We start from the raw sequence: 16,605 nt of genomic DNA, 5'->3' as shown, positions 1-16,605 counted from the left end.
CACTTCAAATCAAAATATTTTGTGAATTCTATCGTTGAATATTATGTAACTTATCAACCATTAAATCACATATTTTTAATTTTTACAAATGATTGCCTTGAATTTTACAAATATTCATCAGTATTAGGACGAATAGTTTGACAAAAATTGGGCGCCGATTATAGAGAAGACATTATATCCTCATCCTGACGACTTTCACACAAGTTCGCTGGACTAAACGTTGGAATTATTTAAATTTCAATTACTGAGATTATTTCAAATATAATTTTCACATATAAATACCTTGATTATTTTGTAACTATCTTATCCACAACCTTTCAACTACTTCGTTGGTTATTTGACTTCAGTCTCGTAATTACTTGTGAAGCCATGATATCATTATGTAACACTGTAACTCGAGTAGTGTGGAGTCATGATGAAAAACTGATTAAAAGAATATATTCTACTGCTCTTTTTTAATAAATAAATAAGAATCTCCAGGAAAAAACGAAAATTTTAATGCAAATCTCCATTTACCCCAACTATTAGCTACATGACATCCAAATAAATAAAAGAAATAATTTAAAAAGAAATTTGTATTTATAGGGAATTGTTCATGTTAAATTACAAATCGAAATTAGGTGTCTGTTTATACGTACATGGATATTTATCGTATTTGTAAGTAATACATGGATGCCTAAATTAAAGTGCCCAGTTGGCTTAATGTATAGTTCATATCTCTTCTTAGTCTGCATACATAACATGAAGAACACCATATCCACTGACAGCAATCTGATGCTATTCCACCCTATAATGAATGTAACAATGGATAATTAAAATGAATATATAGTTGTAATCTAACAAGCATTTTTCAACTGAAATATCAATTTCTGTTAGCTTATCAGCCCTTTAAAGGATCACCTGACATTGCTACGCTGATGATGATGATAATGATAGATGGAATCAAAGAAATCGATTTCTTCCAGCCGCATAGAATCACACAATTACTTGCCTCCTCAGAAATGTCCATTTATAAACAAAAGATAACTTTGTAGTAGATAGTTTCCATATTAAAGTATTCAGTGGAGCGAGTTTAATTTGAATAAAACTTCGTTACCTCATTATTGGAATCTCACTTTGAATGTTTGACTATTGTCGGATTCACTCAAATTTATAGCAAACCCTTTAATAAATCGCTGCAAAAATCAATTATTTAATGAACGGGTCTTAAATCCAGGCAAGTGTCTGATGAAGGTGTCAGTCCCGGTTCATTACTTATTCTATATGTACTCACTAATAACGTTAGTTAAGCTATTTTTTGAATACATGTCTGTCTTTGCTTTTCAGGGTGTGTTGTACAGCTTATTTCTTGTATATTTGAACCGTAATATGTTAACTAAAACAGTAGTATATACAGTGATTCGGCAAACATACCGAAATTTAAACCCTAACGATTCATTTTCTTGCCTACAAAATAAATATTAATCGAAGACGAGGCTATAATTTATGGACAAACCATAGAAGCCAAAGATAGCATGTCCTTGATTTTGGCTCAAAGTTCACCCATTCATACACCTAAATAGCATTTTGGCATTATTGCTGGTGTCAGTTAGTGTCTGATCCCTAATCCTAAGTTACAACTCAAAATTCTAATCTTAATTCCTCACACTAGTTTACAACCCTTTTTAGACCCTAGTAAATCGTCGAATTTTCTCAAGGTCACTGTAGCGTTGCTAAAAGGTACTCCATAAATTATGGTGTTGTCGAATGAAATATAATATTCTCAATACATTTAGTATCAGAATTTTCATTATCCCGTGATTGTGTTTCACGCAACGTTCACTGTCTTAGAATTAAATACGACGTTAATGTGGGATATCCCAACATGGTATCACAAACTATTGAAATCTGATGGGGGGATCTAATTTTTTATTTATAAAATCTTTTAATGTTTCATCTATTTTTCTACCAAGTAAGATGTGTTTTAGACTTCTTCTTTGCATTTGATCAGCAATAAAGACGGACTTGACACGCATGACATTGATCACCACCCAGTGATAAAATGGCATTAGAATATCTTATGTTTTTGTGGTTGTATTATATTTGAATTTCGATGTTTGTCTTGACATTATTATAAAGGATTCTGATATCAAATTTATACTCTAGTTTCAATGTGTTTTGTCCTTTTATCACTTGACAAAGGTTTTATTAAAAAATAATTTAGACCTGGAGAATAATACTGCTGAATTCAACATTACACATTCATGAAAGCAATGCATGCTGTATATAAAAATAAAATATTTCCATTCCCACGAGTATTTTAGCGTTATTATTGAGGCCTTATAAGCCAATTTAACCGCTCTATCATTTGTGAAATGCATGTTTTGTTAGAATATGTACATACAACTCAAAAATGCTCTAACAACTACCCATCGGAAAAGAATGTTTAGATTCTTTTAAAACTTCATTTTTTAAAATGCATTTTGTTTTGTTTCTGTGTAATTAATATAAAAAAAATTGATTAGGCTTCTTAGTTATTTTAAGTAATATTGGTTATATGTTTCTGTAGTGAGAAATATTTTCCATATAAAATCTCATAAATGACATGAGTTTAAAGTGTTTCCACCTACATTCAAATTAAAGTTTGGTTGAATCATTTTTCTTATCATAATTGTACGAAGTAAGATTAATACCAACAATCTTGAGTAATAATTCATAATCGAGAAAAATACAACACAACAATAAACTTACTTTAATTCTTTGACGTGCACGATGTTGTGTTCCCAGTACAAATTCAGATGCGGGTACAATTAATGGTGCACAACAACATTCTCCATAATCACGATACATTAAACATACTGAACATGAATAACAGAAAAATACACAACAACCTGAAAAAAAGTGAAAAAGAGATTGCGTAATTATTTGGGAAATTTAAGCTTGGAACGAAAATCAAATCCTTTCAGTGTGCACTGCTTAATTTCGAACCTATAAATATATATCTATTATATGCACGGTTATATCTTTCGTTGGCCAAAATCTTACTATAGGTTGATCGTGTAAGTAATTGTTAATAAAATATTCATGTCGTCTATCCTCGAGTATAATTATCGACCTAATCCGTGTTAGTGAATAATGGAATTAAATAAGTCAAGTACGAAAATGGATTTCAAATACGTTCATTTTGTACACTCATTGATCTGGACAGACAATCAGAGGAACGAAATGAAGAGAAGAGGGTGAATCAAATGATGCGCAGTGGAGAAGGCATGTAAACCAACTCGATTTAACGAAGCGCGAATCGATATTTATAGTCACACAAAAATAAGTTACAGACATCTGATGTATAGAATAAGAAGTGCACACATATATCCTCATATAAGAACAGTCAAGGTTGATAAACTGATAATAATTAACAAGGTCAGAATGCGGCTTGAGTAGAATGAATAGATTGATCTGTCCAAAGGCTGGAATAACCTATGTGGGCTTAACATAGTAACCGACACTACATACCTTGTCATTATACATTGCGGAATAATAAGGTCAGAAATTTAAACTGAAAAGTTCCAGAATAATTTTTCACAAAATATAATTGGCCTTTTCATTCAATACAAGTGGAGTTACTTGAAAGTCGAAAATAATTCAACATCTCTTTAACTTTTTTTCCACCCTAATAAAAGTACAGAATGGTATAAAGAAGTAGTTTTAAGCAGGTGATAGAAACGTCTTCGGAATAAAATAAAGAAAATAATCTAGTTTGACGAAAGAACAAGAACTCTGTGTTCTAAGTATTTTATAAACATAAACATTATCTAATTACTGAGATAATAAAGATCATGTTTTGCATACGCACAACATACGAATGTAGGCCATAAATTGAGCCCTTCATTCATGCCATATAAATATCTGATTGACATTTGATAAACTGCTGAATTTCTGTGTTTACTTCGGTACTTGATAACAAAATATTTACATACTCTAATGTAAGTACAATTCTTTATTGAGTTCACTCAAAAGTCTTCATCCAACATAATCAACCTCCAAATTACTAATGTATTCTTTGGTATAATCATTCAACGTGATTGCTCATTTATTCATTAAATGCTTATTAATCTGAACTAAACTATCCGCGGCTTATTGCCTTATAAGTATATAGTCAACGCTTTGAAAACTACAGACTTAAAATAATAGACGATAATTAAAAAGTTAATGATTATATCTCGTCAGAGGTAATAAAAACATTTCAATGTTCAGTAAACCTGACAGTTCTATTCTTCTACGCATCAAAAATACACTAATTTCCGCCGTGTCGCTTTTGTTAATAAATCATGAAATCTGGTTGACCAACTGGTATTAGTAAATAAAAAATTAACAGTATGAACTAATATGAATGAAATCAAAGTTAACAATTTGAGTTCCTGGATAGAGATTTGTTATCATTTATTGCACGATTACTTTCCATCAGTATCTAGTATGAATAAACACTTTAAAGTTTCTGTTGATCAATTAAAAGACTGTTTTTTTGCATATTCAACTTACATTCACACCGAATTTACATTGTTTCACACATATAATTTATATACAACCAGTAAGATCTGAAGAAAGAATACAATACTGTTCTACATGAGATATTAAATTACTTTATGGATAGAAGAGAATTCCAGATAACGAAGTTAGTTGGCTAATTATAGTGTATTAGGAATGTGAAACCTATCAAATAATATCGATGTATAACTATTTAACATTACCTAGTTTAAATTCACATGGTATTGTTTGGTTGAATCTTCTCATTGATGTTTAGGACTGCAATTGACCAGTCTCTTATTAGCCATATGTGCATAATGTACGTATTGCCTCCACTACTAGCCACTATCCATCTTTGCTCATAAAGCTTATGTATTAGGGCTATATCGAGGCATTACGCACAGTATGCACATATGCCAATTAGAGACTAATCAATAACAGTCCTAAACATCAATGGGAAGATTCGAGCAAACAATACTAAGTGAATTTAAACTTCACCTCATTGCACAAGCAAGTGGCTATCAGGACTCAGTAGCTAAGTGGATGACGCAATGGCGTTTGAAGCAAACGGCACTGGGTTCGAGTCCCAGAGTGAAAGTCAACTTTGAGATGCAGTTACGTCTAGCTGACGAGTCCCAAATAGAAAGAAACGCGCGTCGTAGATTCCATCTTTGATTATCTAGCTTAGTTTATTAAAACTAACGAAATTGTCATTTAACAATGAGTATCTGATGAGTCATTTATTTATTAGAATAATTGTAAATTTATCGGCATTATATTCACGATTGAAATGTTTTGTAGTATTGAGTTTTTAAACATTAATTAGTTTTTGTTATATCGTAGTGAAGACATAAGTACGGGTAACTTCCGGGACCTATTATTGGACTATTAATCCATATATATTGTTATTGTATAACGATTCAGTGATTAAATTTAATCTATATATATTCATCTTATTATAAGCTTCATTTTGACCTATAAAATACTATTAGACGAATTACTGTCCCCAAATTATATTCAGTTTATTGATTATAGTCTCCCACGTTCACAGCCACATTTGGCTTGATCTTGTACAAATATTATTTTCCATTTTATGGTGTGATGTGGTCTGTCTATCTGGTATATAAACCGAGTATGCTTGAAATAAATGGTATACATAACAGAAGCTGTCATTAGTGTTCTGGACTCAATTGGAAAGACTAGGCGAACAAGGGACCAATAAGGACGCTAGACTGTTCATACCAATTGAACGTCATTGATTTGGTACAGTGTTAGGATCGGAAAAGTCGTATTCCGATTGGCGGATAATTCACGTGATAGAAAGTCGGATATAAAATTATAACAGTTTTCATATTTATTATTTTAAGCATTCTATATTTACTACTTGAATCAACAAAATTAGTAAAACAATAATTATATTTTTAATAAACAATTTCTTTTTAAAAATTAGTCATAAATCTCATAAAGTTAAACATGAAGTCAAATACTTCCATTGCTTCCAGGTTTTTCATGGTCGTCTAGCTTCAATTGACTCATGATTTCAACCGTATAAAACGTTTATTAATTGTCAAGTTTTATTTTTGAAGAATAACTAACCACTAACTAATGTTTGTTATTTGCATGGATATTATATATAAATTAATATATTTGTAATATCCCAATGAGTAGAAAAATTAGATTTTCTTACTTCGACAGACATAAGTAGTATGTAACACAAATCAGAAATGGAATATCTGGCAGCAAAAGGTTTAAGAGATCGAATAAAGGAGAAAAATGAATATCAACAGAGAGAGATTGTAATAAACACAAGAATAAATGAACGACTAAGTTTATAACAGACAATTCATAGAAGACATGCAAATGTAGTATTTCATGTATGGTTTTCAAGTTTGATGGAAGAACTCCACAATTTATCATTGAACTATGAATTAATCCTTTCTCTCTGAGTATCGTTTAATACAATGAAACGTGTTGGACAGTAAATATCCAAGGTCCTATCTTCTGTTACAAATTTTACTAGGGTTCTAAATTTATATTTTATCAGTGATCGTAACTATTGTAGTGAACGAAAACACAAGAGCCGATTATCAAACATATTTGAACACAATTACAGAATCACTTCGTGAACTATGAAAACCATACAATAAATAGTTCATCTGCAAAATATCAATCAATTGTATCATACTTCACTGTTCATTCGTTTCCACACAAAACGCTCTCTGTTCTACTCCCCTTCTCTTTCATCTGATCAACCTTCTACTACAAGGCATTTCACATTTCACTCATCACACATACTACTTATATCTGTTGACATCATTAGCGAATACACCACCAACGCATCAAATGATAACAATATTTACAAATCCATCATCAATGTTGATCTTCACTTTTCATCCAACAATACAGTTTCAGTTGTATAGCTAGTTTAGGTATGTAAAGATTAAGAAATATATATTACTGTATGATAGAATTTCAATGTAGTAATCTCGTTTGTAACAGATCTAAGATGATAGAAATAATGGTGATAAACATTCAATTATTTATTTTCATTGCAATAATTATCAATAACAAGTTGTGTATCAAAACCTTAAATTAACTTGAATTATTTAGGAAAAAAGTGACATTGACATTATGTTTTTCTCCGCGAAATTGAGTATCCATTCACCAATGTCTTCTGTGAGTTGATATCTCACAACAGACCTGGTTGAACTTTACTGGTTACTAATTTTTTTCCTCTAAATATTAAAATATGACTCATTTCAAACAATTCAATTTCTTAAAAAAACTTTTTAAAAAAAAATCTGTTTAATTCACCATCGTTTAATAAATAAATATAATTTGTATTCATTTAGTATTGTTTACTTGAATGTTCCCATTGATGTTCACAGTTGCAATTGATTAGTCCCTTATTGACATATATACATACTGTGAATATCATCTCGATATTGCCTTCAGTCACAATCATTCTAAGCAAAGATCGATAGTAATCAATACCAAGTGAATTTAAACTTCACTCCATTACACAAGCAAGTGACTGTCACAACACAGTAACCAAGTGGATAACACGAATGGTACTCAGTTAGAGTCTCAGAGTGAACATTAACTTTGAGATGCAGGTATATCCAGATGATGAGTGCTAAATAGAATGGAAAGCATGTCCTGGATTCCATTGCTAATCACTGTCCATCTTTGCGGATAAAATTTCTCTTTATAGAAATTATATTTGCTGTAATCTGCAAAATATAGTCTGCTTAAACATTAACTTGTTCATTTAAGACGTTAAATCAATAGACGTAAATACTTTAGCCAAACTGAGTATTTTGCTCAAAATAATATGTCTGTTGTCTAAAGTTAACAGCTATATTTTCTATGATATCAGAATTTATCTGTGTAAATTTATGCACATCTTTCATTGTTGTTAAACTGGTAAGAATAAAACAAGTCGTATCTCAGATATGTTGATCATGTCACTGAAAGCCTTAGATGAGGAAGAATTAAAACACTCAATGACATAATTACCAGACACACCATGGACATAGAATATTTGGCATAATTAAACAAGAAGTTAAAGTAGTTTATCAACAGTTATCTTTAGTTTACACGAATTACTAGAGACAATAACAATTAAACTCGTGAAATATGATATTTGTTCTCATATAGATATCGTTATGTGATAATACTACGATTACTTTTACCCGTTCCCGTATGCGATTCAATCTACAAGTTTATTTTTAACCTACCTAATTTATGATTTTAATCTACATTTTCTGGAAAAAACATCTTATACTTAATTATTATTAAATTATATTTAAATATTATTTGCATAGTTGCAATCATGAGTTGATTGAAGCTAGACCACCATGGAAAACCTGGAAGCACTGGACAACCTATCGGTTGAGTGCACTGGCGTGAGACTAATAGGTCCTTGGTTCGAATGTTGCGAGGCGGGATCGTGGATGCGCACTACTGAGGAGTCCCACAATAGGACGAAACGGCCTTCCGATGCTTCCAGGTTTTCCATGGTGGTCTAGGTTCAATCGACTTATGATCTCAACTATTGAAATTACTATAATATCCACAAAACCCCTTCTGTTAAATATTCTTTCTTTATTAATTCACCGAATGTCACAGAATCTTCTTTTCTATAAAACATTTATTCGTAACAGTTTAAATACACCATTTTTTTAAAACTTTTAGTTGAAAATTTGGTTTCATGTTTTCATTCACATTGAATCAACTTTATCTCTTAAAATATTTTGAATTGAATTGGTAATTCAGATTTGAAAAAAGTATGAATGTGATTCGACAACAACAAAAATTTTATATTAATAGTTTGTTTAACTTGTCAATAGGATTAACTGTTATACTTTTATTTCCATGACGTTACTATATATGTCATGATAAAACTTTCAAATTCAATTTCATACTTTTCAGCTTTTATGTTATTATTTATCGTTTACGTATTATATGACTGATTAGTTGAGTCCCTTAAATTTCGAAAGCTTTATTTCATCCAACTACACTATCTACATTTCATTACTCACGTAGTAAAACTAGCCCATAAATGGAAATAGCAACTGAAACTCTAGTTTATAAGCCTATACGTGGTGAGTGACTGATATTAGTCGGACGAGACTATAATTTATGGACAACCTTTGAAAGAGTCTTAAGTGACCTTCAGAAATATTAGCCAGTCAGGGAACAGTTTGTATAGAGTAAAATATATTATACAAAACCAAAGAACTAAAGTGGATACATTTCTTTTTCATGGTCCATATACTTGTCAAGGTTAGAAAGAGGTTCAAAGGTTCTAAGATCGTAATGCATACGGTAGAGGAACTCATCCATATGAATCCATAATAGTCGGTCTCTAGAACCATGATAACGTCGCAAAAACTCTTTCAACCTCGACTACATTGCTTCAATATTGTTTGTGTGTACTCTGGTTGTGTTAGCTTGTCATTTTTATTGCTCATATATCTCCACAATACTCATACCACTGAACAGCTGAAGCTTCAGTAACATTTGCGAATATTGCAGCCAATGTTACTGATGCTCTTATTATACAGTTCGCAGCAGTTATTATAATTCGCCTTAGTCTCAATCTGGATCAAGAGAAAAAAGTTCCTATTCCAGCAGACTTCTTCCTCCAACATATATTACATTGAAAGATACATCATCACAGTAGTCTGCACAAGGTCTACAAGTCATTTGATTACCGCAATTACAAATAAAGGAACTTCTTAGTAGTCCCATTTATTGTAGCCGCTCAGCTGTCGCGTCTTCTCTAAATTCCTCTGTGAACCGGTCGTACATGAGAATCAGATACTGAAATTGGCGCCATGACTTGGAAATCTCTCAAACGCTCCCGATTGACTGATCCATAAATTATAGTCTCATCAAAAGTTTTCTAGTCTACTAGGCAGTGTCTTTTACGTATTTAATAATCATATTTAATTAACTAACTGACCTTTTTTTAAATCATACGATATTTAATGTACATAGATCACTTTTTAAAACAGTGTATTATCCAAAAAAGCTACATATACCACAATTCAATGTGTTTGATAAAAAAAATGTAACCATTGTTAGTGATCAAGACTTAATTTTTGTATATAAAAGTAAACTGATAAAATTTAAATTAAGTTTCAACACATAATAAGAGAAATTATTAGTTTTCTTTAAGGAAGTAAAGTTTTCGAATGATGATAAAAATAATGAATTATTCAATGTTATTATTGATGATAGTATTTATGATTTATTATCCAGTATAGACTAAAAAGGAAACATGACGTTCAGTTTATTTACCACCCGTTGTTTTGACTTAAACTTCTTTAACTGATTAGATTTATAGTTAACTAATACAATAAACAATGAAATAACGTGATACGGTAGATCACGGGTTAATATCAAATGGATAAACAACTGAAAACCGAAGGGAAATGGATAGATATTTTTTTTCTAGTACTTCACTGTTCAGTAATATAAATTTCCAGTCTTATTACAAATCGATAATAATCTATCGTTAAAACTATTTCAATACTGATTGATTAATTATTGGCCGCTTTATAAAAAAACAAGTGTCGAATTTGAGATATTAACCCCCAGATAACCGTTGCACATTATCTCAAACTGACAGAAGTAAAAATCGTGAACCGTTTAATAACTACACAGTAGGCTGACACTATCGTGCTATACTCGAGAAATGAATGTCTTAGTTTTGATTTTTATTATGCTTATGGGTTTCCGCTACTGATGATTTCCAGACTATGGCAAAACATCTATCCGATCCGCATTATTCTTCAATGTTTCTCTAGTCGTTGGCAAGTGGTCATAAAAGCTGAGAATTCAAGCAACTAATATTCATCGATTTTGTATTCGTTCATTTAAATTCAATCATAACTTAAGCATAACAGTCTAGTCACCATGATTGAATACATTTAAACGAATAAGAATACTCATTAGAAAATATGAGACATAAAGTATTTTTAATGATATGCAAATGAGTGATGTGCTCGACTGATATAAGGTACCAAAATGGATAGTTGTAAACCGGTTTCCGACTACCTGTTTCACTAAAATCATTGAAAGAATATGGTTTCTTGTGCTTCCCGATCTCAAACTCATCATCTGAATAACTGATGACGAAGAAAACCTGACAAATTTATCTTTACCCACAATTCTAGCGAAACAATTGAGTTTTATAACATTGTGTGCGAAAATTATCTCGAACTTGCCTAAATCTGGTCTGAAGCTAAGAAAGAATGAATAACGTACAGACCAGAAAACCTCTTCTCAAGCTTCCCGAAATCTAAATTGGTTTTGCATGGAAGGCATTAAGATAGCGTGTACACGTCAAAAGGATTAAAAATAGTATAGTTGTAGTGAACGACAACAAAAGTCGGGACAATCGAATCTACTTGGACACAAAATTACAGAATTTCTTGGTAAAATCTGAGAACCATACAGTAAATACTTCATTTGCAAACTGTGAATCAATAATCTTAGACTTCACCGTCCCTTCGTTTCCACAGCAAACATTATCTGTTCTCATTCTCTTTTCTTAGATCCTCTTAACCTTCTGCCCCCAGGTATTTCACTTTTGGTTTATCATACATATTACTTATATCGATGGATATAAGTAGCACACTCTACATAGTCACTAAAGAAGCTGAGTTCTGAAGACTTTCATTGATGTTTCAAACAATAAAAAGGAAGATGCTGCAATTATATTGTCACGGATGGGAGATATTTCAAGAGAAATAGAAACTATATATGATAAATGTTTGTTGAATAAATTTTAAGTGGTCTCATATTTATAGGATAGACTACATTTTTATTTATTTATTTAATACACAAATATTGGTACAAAAGGGCACCAGATACATATGTGCCACACAAACCTAATTTGATTTGTGTGAGGGCTGTGATACTGCCCAGGTGCCCAAACTGGCTGTCTTAGTGGGCCGCACCCGGAGCCTTTGACCTAAAGGTCTGATCCACAAGACAGTGGAGCATCGTGAGGAGATGCAGTTCTATGGTGGCCGGTGACCAACGATTGATACATGCGCCATTTGTTCCCTCAGGATCCTGAAGCCCATGTGCACCATTGGTTTGAAATCAGAGTTTCCCAACCCCCCCATGTGGACTTTCCGTGTCCATCAACCCGGTTAAAGCACCGGACATTCACTTTTCGTCCTCTCAATTTCATAAACAACAGTAATGCCACGAGAAGGCAATGCGTTGGACTTCCCTGGCAGAGGCTACATACGTCTTCAGTAAAATGAAATCACATATAACTGAATACTAACCTGACCAAGTTCTGATAATTTTGTTTACATGTAAAACGTATAACTAATTTGAATAATCATAAAGTATTTTCATGAGTATTTTAATACTCTTTTAGGATACCAATAATAAAACTCACTAGTGAATTTGGCTATAGTGCTATATCTGATGCTGCAATTGTATTTCATTATCAATTAAAGAATAAATAATTAACACTTAAGTTCGTATTTCTGGCAATTTCTGTGTTGATTTATAATAATAATAAAACTTTTTACAAAAACGAAAAGAAATCTGGAGAACGAAACTGCATAGTTAAGTGGTAAACAATTGTATATGATCACTTATTAGTTATAGAGTGATTAGCAATGGAATCCAGGACATGCTTTCCATTCTATTTAGCACTCATCATCTGGATATACCTGCATCTCAGAGTGGATGTTCACTTCGAAACTCTAACTGAGTACCATTCGTGTTATCCACTTGGTTACTGAGTTGTGACAGTCACTTGCTTGTGTAATGGAGTGAAGTTTAAATTCACTTGGTATTGATTACTATCGATCTTTGCTTAGAATGATTGTGACTGAAGGCAATATCGAGATGATATTCACAGTATGTATATATGTCAATAAGGGACTAATCAATTGCAACTGTGAACATCAATGGGAACATTCAAGTAAACAATACTAAATGAATACAAATTATATTTATTTATTAAACGATGGTGAATTAAACAGATTTTTTTTTAAAAAGTTTTTTTAAGAAATTGAATTGTTTGAAATGAGTCATATTTTAATATTTAGAGGAAAAAAATTAGTAACCAGTAAAGTTCAACCAGGTCTGTTGTGAGATATCAACTCACAGAAGACATTGGTGAATGGATACTCAATTTCGCGGAGAAAAACATAATGTCAATGTCACTTTTTTCCTAAATAATTCAAGTTAATTTAAGGTTTTGATACACAACTTGTTATTGATAATTATTGCAATGAAAATAAATAATTGAATGTTTATCACCATTATTTCTATCATCTTAGATCTGTTACAAACGAGATTACTACATTGAAATTCTATCATACAGTAATATATATTTCTTAATCTTTACATACCTAAACTAGCTATACAACTGAAACTGTATTGTTGGATGAAAAGTGAAGATCAACATTGATGATGGATTTGTAAATATTGTTATCATTTGATGCGTTGGTGGTGTATTCGCTAATGATGTCAACAGATATAAGTAGTATGTGTGATGAGTGAAATGTGAAATGCCTTGTAGTAGAAGGTTGATCAGATGAAAGAGAAGGGGAGTAGAACAGAGAGCGTTTTGTGTGGAAACGAATGAACAGTGAAGTATGATACAATTGATTGATATTTTGCAGATGAACTATTTATTGTATGGTTTTCATAGTTCACGAAGTGATTCTGTAATTGTGTTCAAATATGTTTGATAATCGGCTCTTGTGTTTTCGTTCACTACAGTAATACATCTAATTCAATCTCATATACTTGGTTCAGTAAACAATTGTATCGTGGATGTGCACTGCTGAGGCGTCCCATAATAGGACGAAACGACTGTCCAGTGCTTCTAGGTTTTCCATGGTGGACTAGCGTCAATTTACTCATGATTTCAACTAGGAAAATATTGAAATATCCACAAAAACCACTTCTGATCTATAATCATATGCTCACTAGTGACTGGCTGTAAGGAATGTTTCCTTGAGTTCTAGTGGGAAGCAGTGACCAGTGGAGTTCAATCAAGTCTGTTGTAGAGATATCAACTCACTGAAGACAAGTGGTGAACGGTTGCTCAACTTCGTGGATCAGTTAAAGTTAGACATTAACACCTTTGGATGCCGGCCAGCTCAGTGGTTTATCGGTTAAGTGCTCTGGCGCGAAATTGGTAGGTCCTGGGTTCAAATCTCGCGGCTGCGGGATCGTGGATGCGCACTGCTGAGGAGTCCCATAATAGGACGAACCGGCCGTCCAGTGCTTCCAGGTTTTCCATGGTAGTCAAGCGTCAATTGACTCATGATTTCAACTATGAAAAAATTGTAGAGTTCATCTTCCGTGTTATCCATATAATCAATAGTATTAACAATTCATTATAGAAGTGAAAATCATATATATCTTGGATGTTCAAAAGTATTTTACATTCATCTTCATAGTTGTCAGATTATTAATATAAATTTTGATCAAAATTATCGTAAATCACTCCAGTTTTACAAAATCCTATCAATAATACATCCGTAAATAATTCACATCTTATTCTAAAGGTATCGCTTGTTTGTTCTTCTGTAAAATGGTCTAATTTTATTTTTTAAAATTGTTGATAACACCAACAAATGATTGAAATGATCTAAACTAGATGATATCTAGTATTCTTCAACAACTTTCCCGATGAAACAACTTTTCCTTACTCTCACCGTGTTTCTTAAACAAAACATATACAATCCTACTAATTTATTCATCTTAAAATAGGCGTGTATTATGAATAATCTACTACTTTTTTTCATAAATTAAATTATTTCTTACAAAAGATATTATTCCAAAGATGAATTCATGAGTCAATCTAAACTAGACCAACATTGAAAACCTGGAAGCACTGGATGTAACCAGTGAAATCCAATCAGTATCGGGTGTGAGACAATGGATGAAGGGTTGAACAAGATCACAGATCGATCTACTTTAGACATGAACACCGTTGGATGACAACTTAATGGTTCAGCTGTTAAGTGTTCACTCGCGAGACCGAAGGTTTTGGATTCCTATCCCGCGTGCGGGATGGTGGATGCGCGCTGGTGAGTAGTCCCATACTAGGATGAAACATCCATCCAATGCTTCAGTTCTTTTTTCCATTTCGGTCTAACTTAGGTTGACTCGTGAATTCAACACAAATCCCTTAAACTGATAAAAAAATATAGATACAAAGGAAATACTTATGAGAAATATAAAATGCATTCAACATTCGATAGCTTTATATTTCTAGATAACATTCATCGTAATGCTTAACACCTCCAATTGTCGTTTATTTACATAAGATATATAGAAAATAATTTTTTGTTGTTTATTTTATCTATCGTTTGTTCAATCCACTTATTTGAATAACTGTTAATATTTACCAAAGATAACCGTTTTAGTTTATGTATTGGTAAATGTATGAGAATGGATTAAATATTACAGGAATTGTAAATACCGACAGTTCCATAGCTAATAAACTAATTGCTTTATTATTTGTTTTACAGTTAAAATATATTTTTAAAGATAGTAAGTAGTTGAGATGATGTCGTTGGCAGTTAACCATGATCTTGACACTTTCCATTTAGGAATAAATTTAATCTTGATAAAAAAAAACTGATATTTACTCAAGAATTCAAACTTGTATCACATTTTCACAACTTGTGACGTTGCAACTGAGCTATTTATAAGTTCTAACAATGGTATGAACTAAACAAACATGGTAATGGTTAGTAATCAGTGATCAATAGATTCGAATGAAAAAAGTTTCCGAATTTTCAATATTTTAGTTCGAATTAATAATCATTGACTACTAATGTATACATAAATTGTAGACGAACATGAACGTTAAGTTACAGTACAGTCTGATTATAGATACATTTAGCAAAAAATTCAAAGTATTATCAGAAAGGGCTTCAAACGTCACAACAACTGTATTCCTGATAGCCACTTGCTTGTGCAATGCGATAAAGTTTAAATCCCCTAAATTCTTGTTATTCTGAAGGCAAAATATATCGGTAGATGATTTAGTTTATTTGAATTACTGCTTCATATAGAATGATTATTTTGTCTTCAAAACAATGAATTAAAATAAACTATAATATATTAATGATAATTATATTTGACATGAATAGAAATATGTAAACATAAATGCACTATGATTCTAAATGATGAAGGAATGTGGCTCGTTTTCATCCGATAGTGCAGGACTTGATAATATAAACTTTTAGCCAAGTTTTTTTGGGGGGAGGGGATGTGTTCGTTACTAGAAATAAGAGATCATTGAATCCTTCTTGGTTTTCTAAAGTTGTAAAGCATAACTCAGCAATGTCATATAGACGATCTCCATAAATACGGATTACGCAACTAGAGAGAGAGAAGCAATAATTACAAAAAAGATAGTTACATTTTGTAATTGAAAACCTTAACGATTCTCCATGTCGATATCACGTTGAGCTTCCAAGTAGAAGATTACTCGTATGAATATTTTAATTTGAATAAATTTTCCATATTATTTAAGTATTACAAAAAGTGATAAAGTAATCGGTTAACATCTTCACAGCAGTGCGCATCCACGAT

General features: G+C 31.8%; 1 protein-coding gene across 1 annotated transcript in view; it reads right to left on the bottom strand.

Moving 5' to 3' along the window:
• Positions 1-1,100: 1,100 nt before the first annotated feature.
• The window catches only part of Smp_157110 (hypothetical protein), a gene marked incomplete at both ends in the record, with an annotated part of 22,080 nt that continues 6,575 nt past the window's right edge, over positions 1,101-16,605 (bottom strand). The window contains 2 exons of the mRNA XM_018789623.1: positions 1,101-1,175; positions 2,731-2,870. Of these exons, the coding sequence (XP_018655047.1) occupies positions 1,101-1,175; positions 2,731-2,870 (215 nt within the window). The remainder of the gene's footprint in view (positions 1,176-2,730; positions 2,871-16,605) is intronic.

This window comes from Schistosoma mansoni, chromosome W (genome assembly GCF_000237925.1).
Source record: "Schistosoma mansoni strain Puerto Rico chromosome W, complete genome".
In the NCBI taxonomy this organism is placed as follows: domain Eukaryota; kingdom Metazoa; phylum Platyhelminthes; class Trematoda; order Strigeidida; family Schistosomatidae; genus Schistosoma; species Schistosoma mansoni.
This window is presented reverse-complemented; position numbering and strand designations above follow the sequence as displayed.